The 20030-nt window shown below is 39.2% G+C and overlaps 1 protein-coding gene across 6 annotated transcripts in view; it reads left to right on the top strand.

The window, feature by feature from the left end:
• The window catches only part of LOC128020201 (plakophilin-4), a 61899-nt gene that overhangs the window by 2647 nt on the left and 39222 nt on the right, over positions 1-20030 (top strand). For 2 of the 6 annotated variants that reach the window (XM_052606921.1, XM_052606916.1), the window contains exons 1-2: positions 7600-7890; positions 18408-18526. In XM_052606921.1, coding sequence (XP_052462881.1) covers positions 18413-18526 — 114 coding nt within the window. In that variant the 5' untranslated portion in view covers positions 7600-7890; positions 18408-18412. Of the gene's footprint in view, positions 1-7267; positions 7403-7599; positions 7891-18407; positions 18527-20030 lie in introns of those variants that run through there. The other 4 variants (XM_052606919.1, XM_052606920.1, XM_052606918.1 and 1 more) reach the window with 4 other exon arrangements.

The raw sequence follows: 20030 nt of genomic DNA, 5'->3' as shown, positions 1-20030 counted from the left end.
GTCCATCAGATGCCTGTCAAAGTTGAGTTCGTTACTATAGCAACAGTAAAACTGTCATGTCGTTATAACGAGAAAACAATCTTTCGTTATGTCGAGATAACGAGAAAAATAAGTCGTTATAATGAGAAAACAAACTTCGTTATGTCGAGATAACGAGAAAAATAAGTCGTTATAACGAGAAAACGACTTTCGTTATGTTGAGATAACGAGAAAATTAAGTCGTTATAATGAGAAAACAAAAAGGGAAAAAAATTATAATGCATGGCCGCTTAGAACTTCCGTAGCAAAGCATTGCATCGCCATAGACCGCAAAACAATCAGCGGATGGCGGGCGAGTGCGGCTTTGAAATTTGCTCAAAAAACATTGGCGCGGATGATGAGTTTTGTGACAGATCTCCTTAATAAACGGAGGTCTGAAATCTCCGCCCCTTTACCGATCAGAGCGCGCGCTGACACGGAGTTAACCCCGCTATCTCCAAGAACAACCAATTGACTCTACGGCAGATCCAATGATGGTTATGTTATGAACCGTCACATTTGACTCACGTCATAACCGTCATCACCAATTCTGAAACCGGCACACCCCTAAATGACAATAGACATCCCTTACCTACAGTAGTAGTGTTTATTGTTATTGAAACTTCATAATCTTTCACTGGATTATACATTTAGTCTGGAATTATAGTTTGGAAAAAGTCTAACTAGTCAAATGTTTACGCGTTATGTGAAAGCTAGTAAACATATATAAATAAATAAAAAGAGACTTACTCATGTTTATGATCTCTGCTGAATAAAACTTCATTTTTCTGAGGAAATCCAAATCTCAAATCCTCATCCACATCACATCTTCTTGGGTTGTGAATACCGGGGCAAGTAGGCTCATGGATTCTATGTAAAAAAGAAAAAAAAAAGGGTAATATCTTAATTGGGTAATCACTTATTAAATTATCTGATATTAGAGTAAGAGTAGCACTGTGCTGAGAGACTGAGAGTGAGCATGTTTGAGTGAGATGGAAATTGAAATTGGCAAAAACAACACTATTTTTGCAGAGAGAATTTGAAATAACCGACTTCCTGTTGGAATTCAGATTTCGTACCCAGAGACTTTTTCGTAGGTATTGGTGTGTTGCATGTGTGTACTGATTTTTGTACATGTACGTGAAACATAGCTCGAGGCACACTCTGCACTCCATTTGCCATTTCTCTGTGTCTTCCTTTTACTGTTACTGTAGCCTGTGTTTTCAAAAGGCTGTTTAAGTTTAAGGGTGTACCATATAGAGACTCTTTTTCCATGAGGCCAACCACAAGTAATAGACCAGAAGAATTCATTCTGAGATGTGTAATATATTCCTGCTTTTCTCAGTATCTTTTCTAGGAAGGGATTTAATGATCAAATAGTAACATTAATACTGCTGTCTCTTTCTTTTTGGAGTTCACTGTGAGGTGTTGACGGTGAGGAAATTTTCCCATCGGTTAATCGACATGTGACAACACCGGTTATACCAGTATCACCGTGTATCATCAGAATTGTGCTATATTTATCCATTTTAAGAGTCAAGAGTAAATCTATATTTTAACAGTGCCTCCCATTCCACAGATTTCTGTTGTCACAATATACCAACATTTCAGTAGCCTGTACCAATATAAGTACAGTTGAATGGTTCTCTGTAATAGCATAAATGATTAAATACTGCATGTGATTTATCGTGCAGCCCTAATTTCAATAGTAATCATTATAAAATTAATTATTAAAAATATTGTTCACCCACCCAAAATTGATTGTCATCATTTACTCACCCTCATGGTCCAAAAGAGTACGTATTTGTAATAAATTTTATCAAACAAAATATTTCTTGCTGAAGCTACTTTTTGTATTGTCTGTTTGATGCTTTACACAACAACTACTTTAAATGATCTTTTGGGAGTAATTTCTCTCCAGTGTTGTTATTTGTAAACATCAAGGTTTGGATGAAGTCTGTGTTTTTGTTGATGTTTTCATTTTTGTGTCAAACATTCACATTCATGCAGCTGCTTTTGGCCCAGAGACATATTATTCAATGACTTTACACATTTCTTTGACTTCCGTAAACAGCGTGGAGTAAATGCGTCATTTGCGTCAGAATGTCATGATTGGCCCAGAGTAGACATCTTACGTCAGTGCACTCTCAACTTGTGTGTTTCCCATACATAAGCTAAATTGTGACCCACCCAGGAAGATAAAATTTCCACTTTACGAATTTCTGTATTGTGTGTAACAGCAGTCCATCAGTAGATATTGCAACACATGTTGTGATGTTAGCACCCCTCTGGCCTGGATCATCCACTGTGGCTCTTTTTCCCAATCATGTTCCTTCCTCGCCGCCATGTTTTGGCCAAGTTGAAATCAGCCTTATCCACAAAGATGAAAATACCTACCTTCAGTCTCCATGACTCTCTAAATTAAATCCAGAAGGCAACAGTCTATTTCAGTAATGTAAAGTGAAAGTGACATGACATTCAGCCAAGTATGGTGACCCATAATTCGTGCTCTGCATTTAACCCATCCGAAGTGCACACACACAGAGCAGTGAACACACACACACACACTGTGAACACACACCCGGAGCAGTGGGCAGCCATTTATGCTGCGGCGCCCGGGGAGCAGTCGGGGGTTCGATGCCTTGCTCAAGGGCACCTAAGTCGTGGTATTGAAGGTGGAGAGAGAACTGTACATGCACTCCCCCCACCCACAATTCCTGCCGGCCCAAGACTCAAACTCACACGGTTCACTTCTGGGGGGTTTCCGCTGGGTACAGAACCTAATACCATGTGCTTTCTTTCATATCACCTCTTGAGGTTCCAAGTGAACCGTAACATTACCAAAATGTTGTGTGTAAACTCTGATGATCACGGATTGGCCAGTGAGAATCGTCACTACCTGTATCACTGAACTTGTGACACAAACACAACAGAACCTCTAGATTTAAATCAGCAAATCCTGTGAAGAATCGAATGCTACTGTTTTGAACAAGTGCAAATTTTTTAACAACCAAAAAAATTCTGTTTCATTGTCTGTTAAGGAAGTAAAGACAACAGACATTCGTCTCATTGATAGCAGAGGAGCGGATCCAGCGAGAGCTTGATGGGGCAGGGGTCGCAGTAGTAGAGGCGGCACAACTATAACAAAATGTGAATAATCCTGCCCAGTCTAAAGTGATACTACGCTGCAGAGGAAACGCAAACCTTACTGAGCCATTTTTCCTCTCACAGTGTACAACTGCTTCATCCTGAGTTCCTGACCCAATGTTTTTTTCAGGAATCTTGAAAAAGTTATGTCAGACCTGCCAACCTGTATGCATTTTGCGTAGCAGGTATGCATTTTAAAGTGCCCCTATTACACCTTTTCTAATATTACCTTTAATGCAGTGTGTCATGTATCTTTATGTGAACATCTGCATCTAGCTTTTTATGTGAAAATCTGCAAAGTTGTGAAGCCGACAGTGCACGTTAAAGTTCATTTGAATTCAGAATGAAATCTTATTCTGTTACCGCTATGTAATGAAGTAATACATTTGCATAAGGTCTGCCCACATTCTACGTCGTCAACATGCCCGCCCACAAACAGTCAAATTTATGTGTGGTGAACATCATGTAGAGAAGATGCTGTATCCTGCAATGCAGGGGTCATTTTGTTTTATTACATCTTAGAATTACCACAAACCTTTTAACACTTGACACTTATCACTAAGAAATGTCCTGCCCCAGTCGTGCTTGCGAATCAGTCTCTTGTCAATCAGCCAGTTCAACAGTTTCATCAAGACTCCGGCTCGAATTAGGAAGGTACAATCGTTACCATCTTTTCTATGTATTGCAATTTCTTCAGGGCTGTCATTCCTTCATGGCAACTGACAATAATACCCGTGGTTGGTCCAATTGTTTTGATATCATTTAACTTTAGATTCAAAATATATTTCACTAAAATATTATTTTAGAAATTAGGGCTGGACAATATGGCCAAATGGCCAAATTTTGGTTGAACACTATTAAAAAAGCCTTGTAAAAACTCAAGACTTGTCAAGAACGCCCACAAGTCAAGTCACCTTTATTTATATAGCACTTTAAACAAAAAAAAGATTTTGTCAAAGCAACTGAACAACATTAATTAGGAAAACAGTGTATCAATAATGCAAAATGACAGTTAAAGGCAGTTCATCATTGATGAATATCGAATATCGAAGAATATTGCTCTAAATGTAGTGTCCCCAACTAAGCAAGCCAGAGGCGACAGCGGCAAGGATCCGAAACTCCATCAGTGACAGAATGGAGAAAAAACCTTGGGAGAAACCAGGCTCAGTTGGGGGGCCAGTTCTCCTCTGACCAGATGAAACCAGTAGTTCAATTCCAGGCTGCAGCAAAGTCAGATTGTGCAAAAGAATCATCTGTTTCCTGTGGTCTTGTCCTGGTGGTCCTCTGAGACAAGGTCTTTACAGGGGATCTGTATCTGGGGCTCTAGTTGTCCTGGTCTCCGCTGTCTTTCAGGGATGTAGAGGTCCTTTATGGGTGCAGAGCTACCATCTGGTCTGGATACGTACTGGATCCGGGTGACTGCAGTGACCCTCTGATCTGGATACAGACTGGATCTTGTGGCTACGGTGACCTCGGAATAAGAGAGAAACAGACAAATATTAGCGTAGATGCCATTCTTCTAATGATGTAGCAAGTACATAGAGTGTTATGTGAAGTGTTTCCGGTTCCGGTTTACCTAATTAATGCAGCCTAAAAATCCTTTAACGTTTATGGATATTAGAAGCATATTAATGTGTAAGCCAGGTTAAAGAGATGGGTCTTTAATCTAGATTTAAACTGCAAGAGTGTGTCTGCCTCCTGAACAATGTTAGGTAGGTTATTCCAGAGTTTAGGCACTAAATAGGAAAAGGATCTGCCACCTGCAGTAATATAGTCATAATTCCTGGTTCTAGTAAGAACTCTAGCTGCTGCATTTTGGACTAACTGTAGTTTGTTTATTAAGTGTGCAGAAAAAGCACCCATGAAGAATTGACAGATCAGCCATTAAAGCTACGGTAGGGAACTTTTGACGCTCTAGCGGTTAATAAACAGAACTGCTTGCGTCTTGTGGAAGAACATCGTAGCCGGAACTACTTCTCCCTGTTTATGTCTATGAAGAATCACAAAGGTACTGGGTTACTCCGCCGCGGTATCCCCGAAGCAATCTAAAATAGTCCGATTATAAACATTTATTATAGGTGCACCCTAGTGATTCAGGACAAGCCAAAAACACGGTTTGGAAAATGGATTCATGGTGTACTCTCTTATTATATACATTTTTCTACATTTTGAACACAAACAAAGTTACGGACCGCAGCTCTGATTGGTTATTTTTTACCGGGAGTGGATGGCTTTCAGCAAATGGCAATAGGACCACTGGGAGGAGCCAGAGGAGCTTGATTTGTTTCACAGATTATCTGTCTCATATTCTACTTTCAGGACATAATGACAGGTTTAACAAATATGTAAAAAATATTTTTTTACAAAAGTTCCCTACAGCACCTTTAAGTCTTAGACAGTTTTCTAAGTTATTACATGCAGAGGTTTAGGTCCTATAATTAAAACCTGTGTTTTTTTTTAGAATTAAGCAGTAAGAAATTACTCATCATCCAAATTATTATTTTTTTATTCTATTTTATTTATATCGACTATGCATTCTGTTAGTTTTTTTAATTGGTGTGTTTCGCCGGGCCTCGAAGAAATATAGAGCTGAATATTATCAGCATAAGAGTGGAAGCGAACACTGTGTTTCCTGATAATATCTCCCAAGGGTAACATGTAAAGCATGAAGAGTAGCGGCCCTAGTACTGAGCCTTGAGGTACACCATACTGCACTTGTGATCGATATAATATCTCTTCATTCACTGCTACAAATTGATGGTGACCATATAAGTATGATTTAAACCATGCTAATTAGCGTTGTGCCAATAGACGAAAGTATTGTGTATCGACGATAGTCAGACATATCGACAATAGCAGATGTCTCTGTCGATAATCAAGATGATATTAGGCTTATTCTCCTATTAATGTAACATTTTACATGTTATTTTTATTGACTGGCCTATTATAATTTGGTGGCCTATTATAATTCGGCTATCAAACTGCCCAGTTTTTCACTTAAGTATCGCATTTCATGCGCGCACACACACACACACACCACACGTGCAAATGAGTATTAGAGCCTGTAGCAGGTGAATGAGTCTCTATCCACAAACAGATCACAGTACATTGTCTGCAAATACAAGGTATTTCATTGCACTTTAACAAGTAGCCTAATCTGTGTGCTATGTTTAGGTAAAAAATTTATTATATATATTATTAAGTAAAAATAAAGAAAGCAAGAACAAATAATCTTACTACAGTAACAACACAAATTAATACAATAGAGCAAAGATACAAATAAAACAAACCATGCTTTTCAGGTGTTTTAGGTAGGTCTAACATTAGTTTTTAGTTACAGATATTGAATAAAGTAATGATATGTAAAATAAAATTGCATGTTTAACTTGTATAAATAAAATATTATATTATCGTTGCAAAAGTTTTTCATCCCAGAGCAGGGAGTGATTGTCTTTTTTTTGATTGATATTAAAACTTAAAATAACTATAAGGTTATTTTACATGGTAATACGTGTGTGTACTGTGTATATATTATGTAATACCCACAAATGCATGTTTATATTTAAGAAAGATGTTTTATTTATAAATATAATATTTATTATTATACAGCACCAGTTCCTAAGCAAAATGATATACAAAGAGGTGTGTGTGTGTGTGTGTGTGTGTCTGTCTGTGTGTGTGTGTGTGTGTGTGTGTGTGTGTGTGTGTGTGTGTAAGGGTGCATATACTAATAATAAGGGTGTGTAGGGGTACTAGATACTAATAATAAAATGGGTAAGATAAATAATAAAATGACTCCAACATTAATTATGTTTTTTGGGGTATTTTAAATGTAAATAAAACATGGTTTACCCTGTCATAACTTTTGATACAGGCAGTAAAAAGCCAACATAGTGTCTGAATCATGTCTGTATTTGCTCTTTTCATTACTTAATAAAGATAAGACGTCATATGCCATATTACATAGCACTAAATCTGAGGCCCTCATGTCAGATTTCTTAGTAAGCGAGATTAAGAAATGAGGTGTGTCTCAGTGTAGTTTCAGGAGAATAACGTGTGTTTCCACTCCCTTATGTACTGAATGACAGTGCTTCCTGTGTAAGGTGACTGCAGGCCCTGCCCATGAAAGGTTAAGCGCTGTTTGATTGCCCACACAGAAATGCTCCTGTCTGCTCTCCTTCTACAGAGGGAGCAACCGAGAGAGCGGGAAGACCTACTCCGAGTGGGGTAATTTAGGGTAATCTTGTAACATTTGATTCAGAACATGACATTTAAAAAGCTGTTTTGTGTTGAAACCTGCTGCGTTTATTGTAGTTTTTGAGTGTGCGTGTGCATACATGTTGGGTTACTCTTTCTCTGTCTCCCTTGCTTTTTTTTTTTTTTTTGCTTTTTTTTAAACGTGTTATGTCTGATGCAATCTGGAACATTTAGAGCTGGGATCCATTCCAAAGCCTCTGGGTGTGTCAGAATAAGTTGAATGTTTTCAGCTGGGCCTCCTTCAGTATTTCTTTTCCTCATTCTGTTCTGTGGAAAGTCAAACCTTTGAAAAGGCTAAAGAGTGTTCAGTATCACAGTCTAGAGGCATTACCCCTCATCTTAACCTCCACATCCTCACCTCTGACTTATTCTGTCTTTGTTCTGTGTACGTAAGGCATTTTGCTCGATATTGCATTTCTGCTGACAGAAGTTTTTGGATTTGTGAATCAAACAAATGACGGCCTTCAGGTAATTACTCTTTCCAAACCTCATTGTGTAAGTGTGTCTGAGTTTATTGCCTGGTGCGTTCCTCTAAAGCCTTGTTCTTGTGGTTGCTGCTGTAATGTTGTTCTCTGGTTATGTTATAATCTTTTCTTCTGAATTGCCACATTTCACTACTGACCTTGTTTGTTGAAGTTGGGTTGATTTTGTGTAATAAGAGCTGAAAGGCAAAAGCTGACTACAAATATCACTTTTATATGACGAGGTCGATATGCTACTTGAGAGAAACGGTTAAGTGTTGACTGAGCATTTTTTGTGAAGGATCCATTTAAAAAGTGCTGCGTTCAGATGCAGTTTTATGACTGGATGCCATGAATGCTCATGACTAGTGGTTGACTGAAGTGAATTGTAGTATGCAGTGATTCTTCTCAGCAGTGTTGGTGAAGCTTCCTAGTGCTAAAAATGATGAGTAAGACAATTAAATGTTTACTTAACATTAACTAAATTAGAAATAGATAAATTGAAAATGAAAGAATATGAAAAAAATAAATACTGATTTATACTTTAGACAGCACCATATCACTATTTTTGCAAAGGTAAATAAGTACTTATAAACATTACTAAAAAGTACTTAAAGACAATCATTATTACAGTTGGTCTCTTCACACTTGGAATCATATTTTCTGAAAGACCAGGTAACAGTGAATATGACATAATGGTCAGTTTATCATAGTTTATTACTGTGAAAACATGAACTGTGCAAAAGCACACACTCTTGTATCAGGTTATATTCAAAGTCTTAAGGCCTGCTTTCACAGAGAGGGCTTAGGTTAAGCCAGGATTAGCCCATAGTTCAGTTAGGTCATTTAAGTATCTGTTATAAACATGCCTTAAAGAGAGAGAGAGAAACAAGAAAAAAAAGATTACAGTGTGCATCTTCAGACAAATCAATGGCCTGAAATGTTTTAAGGCATGTAAATCTGCTACTAGATTTAAATCTTGTATGTGAAACCAGGGGAATATATAATGATAGAAGATGAGAAAAGGAGGGGAATTCTACCCAAGAGTCAAGAAGTCTGATTAGTTTGGCGATCAGTTTCATTTTAGAGCTGTGGCACTACTGAATCCACAAAACCATGCGGTTTACAGAAAAGGAAATTGATTCAGATATTTAGAAGTTTTTGACTGTAATCTGCGTGTTTTGGTACAGCCCTAAATTTTGAATGACTTGCTAGTTTGGAGTGCTTATAACACATCCCAAAAAGATTGTGTGTTTGGTTAGTGGGCGTTGATGGGGAGTCTGGGTCCTAAAGGCCTTTTCACACAGCACTGACAGAATCAGACCAATGCTGACAACCAACTGAGTACAATACGTCACTTCTCAGACGTTTCAAGACCAGACAAACACTGATTCAACATGTTCAGTCATTGAAACAAGCGTCGACTAATGCCAGATGACACTGTAAGGACGAAAGAACCTGAGATACTTTGAGCTCCTGAGAAACAGACAATACAAACATACACAGGCATCTTCGAGACACCCCACAGAGTGGAGGAGCAGGAGACCTCCTCCCCTTCTGGCCATTTGTTTCATTTTAAATCCCTTCACCCATTCTTCCTTCTACTCAGTCTGCTCAAAATGATTACATGAAAATGTCAATGCAAGTGAACTAACACTCATGTCTAGTATCATTGGAAATGTCTCAGTGCAACTGGTACAATGGTCTCACTCTCACAAAAGTAGATTAGAAGATAATACAGATCTGAAGAGTCAAGAGATATCTTGATTACTGTGATGGGAGTGTCCTTTCCTGGGGCCCTCCATGTAAATTACCCCCTGTTCCCATTGAGTTGTAAAACCACCCAGGCTTGGGACCTGAGGTAATGCAAATTCCAATTGTTAGTTTCTGTCTTCATCTCGGGGGATGTTTGTCTTGGTCTGAGGTATTTAAAGGATTGCAGCAAAAGGATCAGGGCGATTTCTGTAGCCAGAAAGCCCGTAGTGTGTTGTGTGTCTCTTCACTTCATACTATGTATTTTCTAAGGTCAGGTATGCATATTTTACTTTTAGATTCATCTTTGAGAATTTGATGTTTTGTATTGATATGATTTGATGTGTTTCAATTGGATATGTAATTGGCAAAATACATATCTACCTGACTGTAAATAAATTGTTACATTTTGATTCTATTCTGTCTTACTCTGTAATTATTGACTAGTAGATTACATCGTATCCTTGTTAGCAACATGAGCACCCGAATGAATGAGTTAATATAAAAATAGAGTTAACTAGAATAATCAAATGTCAGAAGAATATTAATTAAAAAGGCATACAACCAATTTGCATTTCAACCTAAATTCGAGGTCATACTAAAATGGAGTCAGATTTGAGTTTAACCTAAAATGAATAACTATACGCGCTGAAAGACAGAACACGCAGGAAACCTTCATCCAGCACCGGATACTTTCCTTGGGCCGAGTGTCTGGACCTTACAAAGTGGTGACCAGCCTCCGTGATCTCCCTACTTAGGCGAGTGACGTCTTTCCAGCGCGAAATTCAGATTGATTCTCACAGAGAATATGAGGTTTGAGCTCCTTCTTCCCTGTCTACAACTGCTGTGGTAAGTTCGTTCCTTTTTCCTATTAGAAGTGTTGAGGGAAAGTTTTTTGCACCTCACATATAGACACATTTTTAGAACGGGTCGACATACCCATTGTTAGACCGGAGACCGTAGAAATCCGGTGGGGGGAGAATTAACTGGGGAAACATGGCTTTTCAGGGACAATACAGCGACAGTGTAGATCAGGAGATCATGGAAATTCAAGTCCTGCAAATAAAAGACACTCTTCTTCGTTTAAACGATAAAGGATTCAACCTTAAATGGAAGAACAATGAAATAATATCCTGGTTTTTGGCCGAGGGCAAAAAATTGACGTCTAAAGCTAAATATAAAAAAATCCCGACTGCCATCATCTACCTTCTTCGCAAAAATGACCTAGAGACAATAGCTGAAAACGAACGCGCGATAACAAGCATAAAAGAAATTGAAAAGGCGCGCTCTGAAGAATTGCAAAAGTTAAGAGCACAGGTCGAGGCATTTACTTTCGAAAGACAAGGTTGGGCAAGACAGAGTGAGATGATGTCTAGAAAAATCGAAGAACTTCAAAACAAACTCCAAAACGGCAACAATTACATATCAGCTCTTGAAGACTGCTGTGATAATGCAGGCTTCCCAGTGGCTGCAGTTAAGCAAGCGGCACTGGATGAAACCTTTGATTATGATAGAAACAGCGATAGTGATGATGATGATGTTGCCGCATTAGATTCTCAGAGAAACCGAGATCCCGTTCAGAGACACAGAGAACAAAATCAGCGAAGTCCGATTAAAACCAGAGCAAAATCCAGCGAAAAACCCTCCAAATCAGTTAAAATTGCTGTACTCAAAACCATAACAAATACAAATGATGAAATAACCACGATTAGCCGCCCATTAACATGCGAAGAGTGTACAACACACAAACAGATCGTGGGAATGATGCCCAGAAGAGGGCCATTCCAACCCTATTGGGAAACACTGATGCTACAAGCCACAGTGTATAAATTGGAAACTAGGGATGTATGGCAAATCGCACTCTTAACCATTCCTGAAGAGCTCCGATCTAAATTAACCCCTCAAATGAAATCTGGAGACATAATCAAGCGAAACAATAACGAAACTGACGAAAGTATCTTTGAACGATTAAAACAGGCATTGCTAGATATAAGGGGTCCAACGAGCGCGGATTGGAGCAGGATACTACAAATTAAGCAGGAAAGCAATGAACCATTTGAAACATTCGCTGAACGTCTGTGGACGACATACAAAGAATATTCCGGTCTAGAAAATGCAAGCCGTGATCACGAACCATTGTTACAACTCATAAAGAACAATGCTAGCACTCCAGTCCAAAATGCATTGTTAAACGGAGCAGATTCAGCCGAAAACACATTCAGAGCGATTGTAGATTGGGGTTCAAGGATAGAAAACAGATGGAAATCAAAGCCCCACAGTATTACATCTGCACAGTGGATGACAGAAGGGAATTATTCTAAAAGCAATGGGGCTGAAAAGCATGTCCACTTCTTGGAGGAGGTGACTTGCTGTGATGAATCTAGAACTTTTAGTTCAGAGGAAGCCTGTGCCACTGCTCAAGATAGTGTGCCGATTTCAGTTCTTAAGGAGATGCAGCACCATAATAGCGCAGAGTCGTGGACCAGAGCGCAAGGTGTAAAGGAAGCATTAGAGATTCATGAAAATCCTCAAACTTCAGGAGAACACAGCAAACAAACCTGTGGCAAAGATAGCAGGTTTTGTTCTTCCTGTCAGAAAATAGGCCATACAGAGGAAAAATGCTGGTCACTGGGAAGGGGTAGACCTCCACCTTATTTTCTGAAAAGTAAGATATCACTTTCTAAAGGAAAAGATCAGGGGTTGACATGTAACAAGTCTACCTCTGGTAACACTATTAGTGAGTTGACTGCATTGATTATGCAAGGCCTTCAGCTACTGACTTCACTTACTAGTGGGTAAGCAGTTTAATAGCAATGAGTTTAATATGGAAACATCCAAATTTCAATAATCCTGCTTGCATTTTCAAATTTATAATTGTGCTGAACATTGTGAGCATAGAAAACACATTATAGTTGTTGGTGCTACTAAATGTACACATAGCTTAGTTTAGTTTATTCTTAAAAAAACACATGACTGCTTTACTGTAAGCGTGTAAACACTTAGGTTTAAGGTTGTAGATGCTACATGCATTCTAGACCATGTGTCTTGTGTAAAATTGGAATAACTTTAATACTGGAATTGCATCGCAATTTCAAGTTGCATGTGTGTCTGTGTTGAATTTGTTTGTCTCCTGAGTGGTACACTCTGCTATTTTCTGTATAGCTGCAGTTAAACCATGTAGAGGAGCATAGAATAGCCATGTGGCCACAGTGTGACATGTGAGAACTTAAACCGTGTGGCAGATTGATTTGCTTCACAGTGCCAAAAGGGAGGAAGTGTGATTTCATTTCAATAGTGTGGCACAAGCGATAGCAAACCAAGTCATCCTTCACTGAGGAGCACCAACTAAAAATTTGATCTGATCAGAGAGAATGGCTAACATTATTTGGAAATGGAAACTCTGATTTTGTTACTAATCTTGCAATAATAAAAACATTTTATGGAAGTATTTTGAGCCAGATCTCACCTCACACTCGCTCTTAGAGGCTATTACCTGTTACAGCAACAGGACCAAATTTACATAACAATTGTAAAACTTCCTTTCCTTTGTTTGGAGCATGACAGCATTTACACAAAGCCACAGTCATATACAGCCACAAAACACCATTTGATCTTTTAATCTTTTAAATTGACTTGAAAAATAATGAGAGGGGGGTGTAAAATACAAGAAGTTTTTATGTGCCACAGAGATCTGCATGTGTGAACAACACCATAAAACAACAATTGTCAAACAGACAACACCAAAACAGGTGAACACATTTCTGCCCACAGATCTGACTGTAATGAGAGCAACAGCAACTAAAGCCATGGACATTGGTCCATTGGAATGCATGAAGACATTGGTGATAAAAACACCAATTAATCTAGAAAATGTCCACAGTAGAATTGGGTCTCTAATGCTCATGACACAACAGACTGTGAGGGCTCTACTGCAAGAGCAGCATCAGGTGTTACACACTCAGACTGCACTGAAACAGTAGCAGTAATTCAGATCTGACCAACCGAACTCCGTTTGTGACATCTGGATTAAAACTGCAGTACATGAGGATGAATGTAGTTAATGTAGTATGTAGTATGGGAAGTCGTGGCCTAATGGTTAGAGGGTTGGACTCCCAATCGAAGGGTTGTGGGTTCTAGTCTCGGGCCGGACGGAATTGTGGGTGGGGGTAGTGCATGAACAGCTCTTTCTCCACCTTCAATACCACGACTTAGGTGCCCTTGAGCAAGGCATCGAACCCCCAACTGCTCCCCGGGCGCCGCAGCATAAATGGCTGCCCACTGCTCCGCGTGTGTGCTCACAGTGTGTGTGTGTGTTCACTGCTCTGTGTGTGTGCATTTCGGATGGGTTAAATGCAGAGCACAAATTCTGAGTATGGGTCACCATACTTGGCTGAATGTCACTTCACTTCACTTCACTTCACTTAAAATAATTCCACATGCCAGAACACTAAACTGATGAAAAGTTCAAAATTAACTGTGGTTATCTTTGTATCTGTTTCTGTCTCAGGTTGACCACTGCAATTCTTTGGAGGACAGATACCAGGAGGGTGTCTTGTCCCCTCTGCACCAAGCCAGGACAACAGAATTGTTACATAACCTGAAACACTTGAAGGGGCCATTCACACCTCACAGGAGAACATCACCACACAAATATCTACATGGCCTCCCTGATTAGAACCGGAACTAAATTTTTGCAACACAGATTGCTATAGATTAGACTCCATTCATCTCCCAGACATGACCATAGAACACACATTTCACCCATTGCATCATCACCTCATCTAGACTATCCAGTCTGCACACTACAATCAGAAGACAATGATGGCTTAGATCACAAACATGGTACTCCACTAAAGATCTATTGTCCATCATCACACTGACAGAACCAGATAGCCTCACACACACAGGACAATAGAATTAATTACATTCCCAAAATATATAAAATATCTACTATCTGCAACTGTCTAAAAAACTAATGGAACAACACTGTAACACATTTGTACGACAAGTCACAGATCGATGGTGCAAATTTTTTTAACACAGAGGCAGACAAGCCTTTACAATTTAAAATTTTGAATCTTTTAGATTGTCATTAGGGTGGTTGACAAGCCAGAGGGCCCCTGGTTTCCCAACACATCACTAATGACAATAAACATTATTAAAATTATAAAATATGAAGTGCCTGCACTTCATCTCTATCAGTCAATTATAAAATTAAACACTTTACCAAACCATCAACTGTGACTTAACCTTTATATCAGATACCCATTCTAACACACACACACACACACACACATATGAACACACACACACATACACACACACACACACACACACACACACACACACACACACACACACACCTGTTACAAGGAATTTAGGATTTACATTGTAGAAAAATGTTTTAATCATATTCTAAGTCACTTCTTAAAAACCTTCTAAAACATCTTCTAAAGTGACTTGCAATAGAAAATTCCTGAATTAACAGTGTGATTATTGTATATACCTTCATAATTGTGATTGAATGTTATTATTGTCATTATATGACTTGTTTATTGATTGCATACCTCTAAATTAATGCTCAAATTATACTGAACTCTTGCTGCATTTCCTTTGAGTCATTCATACCAAAATTTATGTTTACATGGGACCACTTTTAACATCAGATGTACCACTTGCACTGGCTGACATGAATTTATCAGGTTTCTTTTTGTTTTATTGCTCTTATATTAACTTATGAGTTTTCTTTCTTACTCCATGGGTGATGACATTAAGCTGATCAGAATACAGTCATTGGATGGCCACTAAGATGCTTTTCAGGTGTCCCACACAAATCAGTGTGTAAGCAAGGAGAACACCTTCACCTACTGAAGTCTGCTTAAAAAACTGCACCGCTGGAGGTGAGAGGATTCACGAAGATGGGTCAGACTACCGTCCTAGAAAAGGTGCCATAAGGAGCAGAGGTTTCTCCACAAAGGAAGGACACGTTAACTGAACAAAGCCCCTTTCACACTGCACGTCGGACCCGCAATATTCCCGTAACATTGCCTGGTCGCCTTCTGTGTGAAAGCAACCACGTCCCGGAATTGATTACCGAATCGAACCCGGGTCGGGGACATAGTAACATTGCGGTAATCGATCCGGAACGAGCGCTGTGTGAACAAATGCCAGATTTAATTCCGTAACGAAGTGATGACGCGCGTTATCGCGCGACTTTTTTACAGGCTGTTTTGAAGGAAGATCAACATTCGCAACGAAAACATATGTGCAAACTGTAATGAAGCAGAGATCAGTTAGTTCCTCACTTTCCGCGCTGACTCAGAGATCGTTTGCTTGCTTCAGTGAAAGTGTAACGTGTCTAGCGTTGTCGACTCGTACATTACACGTCACGCGCTGATGTCACGTGTCGTTACGGGATCTTCAAGGGTTGTGTGTGAAAGCACGCACATATACCGGGTCATCACTGGCAGTGTGAAAGTGCCAAATCTAGCGACCAGGGAACAATTACAGGAACACTTTACCCCTGTATATGCCGGAATGGCAGTGTGAAAGGGGCTCAAGTCGTAAAGGCTCAGATTGACCCACTGAACTGTGCTCACATGCTGAGCTCAACCACAGGTAGAAACCCTGGAGACATTCATCCACCTGCCAAACTCAAGCGACACACACATGCTGAGACTGAGTGTTCTGCAGATGAATACAGCCCTCAGAAGGTTTCTAAAGCTGCTTACATCACAAAGACAATTTTGAGATAACATCTCGAAGATAAACAATCATCTAACGGTGACCCCATTGGATTCATCTGAATGTGACCCATTGGGGGTCAAACGGAGGAACTGTAAGGACGAAAGAACCTGAGATACTTTGAGCTCCTGAGAAACAGACAATACAAACATACACAGGCATCTTCGAGACACCCCACAGAGTGGAGGAGCAGGAGACCTCCTCCCCTTCTGGCCATTTGTTTCATTTTAAATCCCTTCACCCATTCTTCCTTCTACTCAGTCTGCTCAAAATGATTACATGAAAATGTCAATGCAAGTGAACTAACACTCATGTCTAGTATCATTGGAAATGTCTCAGTGCAACTGGTACAATGGTCTCACTCTCACAAAAGTAGATTAGAAGATAATACAGATCTGAAGAGTCAAGAGATATCTTGATTACTGTGATGGGAGTGTCCTTTCCTGGGGCCCTCCATGTAAATTACCCCCTGTTCCCATTGAGTTGTAAAACCACCCAGGCTTGGGACCTGAGGTAATGCAAATTCCAATTGTTAGTTTCTGTCTTCATCTCGGGGGATGTTTGTCTTGGTCTGAGGTATTTAAAGGATTGCAGCAAAAGGATCAGGGCGATTTCTGTAGCCCGAAAGCCCGTAGTGTGTTGTGTGTCTCTTCACTTCATACTATGTATTTTCTAAGGTCAGGTATGCATATTTTACTTTTAGATTCATCTTTGAGAATTTGATGTTTTGTATTGATATGATTTGATGTGTTTCAATTGGATATGTAATTGGCAAAATACATATCTACCTGACTGTAAATAAATTGTTACATTTTGATTCTATTCTGTCTTACTCTGTAATTATTGACTAGTAGATTACATCGTATCCTTGTTAGCAACATGAGCACCCGAATGAATGAGTTAATATAAAAATAGAGTTAACTAGAATAATCAAATGTCAGAAGAATATTAATTAAAAAGGCATACAACCAATTTGCATTTCAACCTAAATTCGAGGTCATACTAAAATGGAGTCAGATTTGAGTTTAACCTAAAATGAATAACTATACGCGCTGAAAGACAGAACACGCAGGAAACCTTCATCCAGCACCGGATACCTTCCTTGGGCCGAGTGTCTGGACCTTACAACACCAACAGGGGTAACACACTGATTAGACAGAACCTGAGGAACGTGTGTTTGTCAGTGCAGCGTGAATTGTCCTTTACAATGCCATATGGTCACATGTGTTTCTGACTACCTCCATATGTCTTTTTCTGTTTCCACCGGTATCCACTGACCACTTCTGATCCAATACCAATTATCCTACCTATTAACTTCATTCATTCGTTCATTCATTCTGCTTGCGTTGTTATGTATTCTTCTGCACAATCTGACTTTGCTGCAGCCTGGAATTGAACTACTGGTTTCGTCTGGTCAGAGGAGAACTGGCCCCCCAACTGAGCCTGGTTTCTCCCAAGGTTTTTTTCTCCATTCTGTCACCGATGGAGTTTCGGTTCCTTGCCGCTGTCGCCTCTGGCTTGCTTAGTTGGGGTCACTTCATCTACAGCGATATCATTGACTTGATTGCAAATTAAAACAGACACTATTTCAACTGAACAGAGATGACATAACTAAATTCAATGATGAACTGCCTTTAACTATCATTTTGCATTATTGAGACACTGTTTTCCAAATGAATGTTGTTCAGTGCTTTGGCGCAATGTATTTTGTTTAAAGCACTATATAAATAAAGGTGATTGATTGATTGATTGATGTAGAATCTTATTGTGAAAATAGTATTGTGTTCCAAAACTGAATCGTGACATGATTGTATTGTAACTCCCCAGTTCATGAATTGCAGACATTCAGGCATCTTATTATAGAGTCATTTTTGAGATTCTACTCTAATCTGTAGAGTGCAAAGGCCATAGCTACAGTTCCATTGTTTTGAAATAATTTTAGCTCCAAATATTGGCCTTTAGTGTATTTTTTTTAAAATCTAAACCAGTTCGAGCACCGCTTCAGAGGCATGTGTTGTGTGTTGACAGGAGGAATGCCAGCTCCGAAGCCAAGCCCAGGCACACAAGAAGGAGCCATGCCAGCGCTTCACAGCATGGAGTCAAACAGCACTGCAACCAACAACATCCTGGCTTCTGTCAAAGAACAGGTAACAACCTTCTTCACACACATTTTGTTTCTGTATTGTTATATAGTGTTTTATTTTTTTTTATCCATACATTTGAAGTCAATGGTATCCAAAACTGTTACACAGAAGCAAGAAAGTCATAGGGTTTGGAATGATAAATGAGGGTGAGTAACTGATGAGAGAGTTTTAATTTGGGGGTTAACTATTGTAAAGTGCTGAAACTTTTTCTAGATTTAAAAAAAAGTATCATGTTTGGGATACTCTGGATCGGTGTACAGTATATGACAGCGTGTTCCAGTCCCTGCAAGTATCCAGCAAATGAAGAGGAGTGGACCAACATTTCACAGGCCACAATCAACTCTGATCAACTGATCAACTCTATGTGAAGGAGATGTGTTGCACTGTGTGAGGCAAACAGTGGTCACACCAGATACTGACTGGTTTTCGGACCCCCCAGCATCACATTTTAGACTGGGCTTTTATTGTGTCCAGCTTAATGCACACCTGTGGAATAATCATGCTAATCAGCATCTTGATATGCCACACCTGTGAGGTGGATGATTATCTCAGCAAAGGAGAAGTGCTTACTAACACAGATTTAGACAGATTTGTGAACAATATTTGAGAGAAATAGATATTAGATTTTTGAGTTCAGCTCATGAAAAATGTGGGCAAAAACAAAAGTGCTGTGTTTATAATTTTATTCAGGCTAGATTTTAGAGTGTAAAGTGTAAAATTACAAAACGTGACTCCCCAAATAAGAATATTGTGGAACATGAAATGGGCAAGGGGTATTTATACCAGGGTTAAAAAACACACTAGGTGATTTAAGTGTGAAAATCTGAGAAAAGTCATACTCTCTTCCCGTTCTCCCTCTTTATGGCACAAATCCAAATCCTATTGTTGACTAGTTTCAAGAGGAAATAAATCTCTATTGGAGAGTTCCTGGCCAATGTAATTTCCTCTTCCTTTAAAAGGAATTTCCTGGAAACTTTCACTCGTTTTGTTGAAGTACTCGCTTAAAGTAAAAGAAAGGAGAGGATAGAAAAAGATAAGCTTGTTTAATTGAGCAGCGTTTAGACTATTTACATTTACATTTATTCATTTAGCAGACGCTTTTATCCAAAGCGACTTACAGATTAAAAAGATTAGAAAGGTAGTTAGATTTTTTAAAGAATAGAATTAGAATAGTGAGTGTTAAAGTTAGAGGGTCAAATAAAGGTGGAAGAGATGTGTTTTAAGCCGATTCTTGAAGATGGCTAAGGACTCAGCTGCTAGGATTGAGTTGGGGAGTTCATTCCACCAGAAGGGAACATTTAATTTAAAAGTCTGTAAAAGTGGCTTTGTGCTTCTTTGGGATGGCACAATCAAGCGACGTTCACTTGCAGAATGCAAGCTTCTAGAGGGCACATAAGTCTGAAGTAACAACTTAGGTAAATGGGTGCAGAGCCAGTGGTAGTTTTGTAGGCAAGGATCAATGCCTTGATTTTTATGCGAGCAGCTATTGGAAGCCAGTGCAAATTGA

Source organism: Carassius gibelio, chromosome A9 (assembly GCF_023724105.1).
Source record: "Carassius gibelio isolate Cgi1373 ecotype wild population from Czech Republic chromosome A9, carGib1.2-hapl.c, whole genome shotgun sequence".
NCBI lineage: Eukaryota > Metazoa > Chordata > Actinopteri > Cypriniformes > Cyprinidae > Carassius > Carassius gibelio.
Note: the sequence above shows the minus strand (reverse complement) of the source record. Positions and strands in the feature narration are given on the sequence as shown.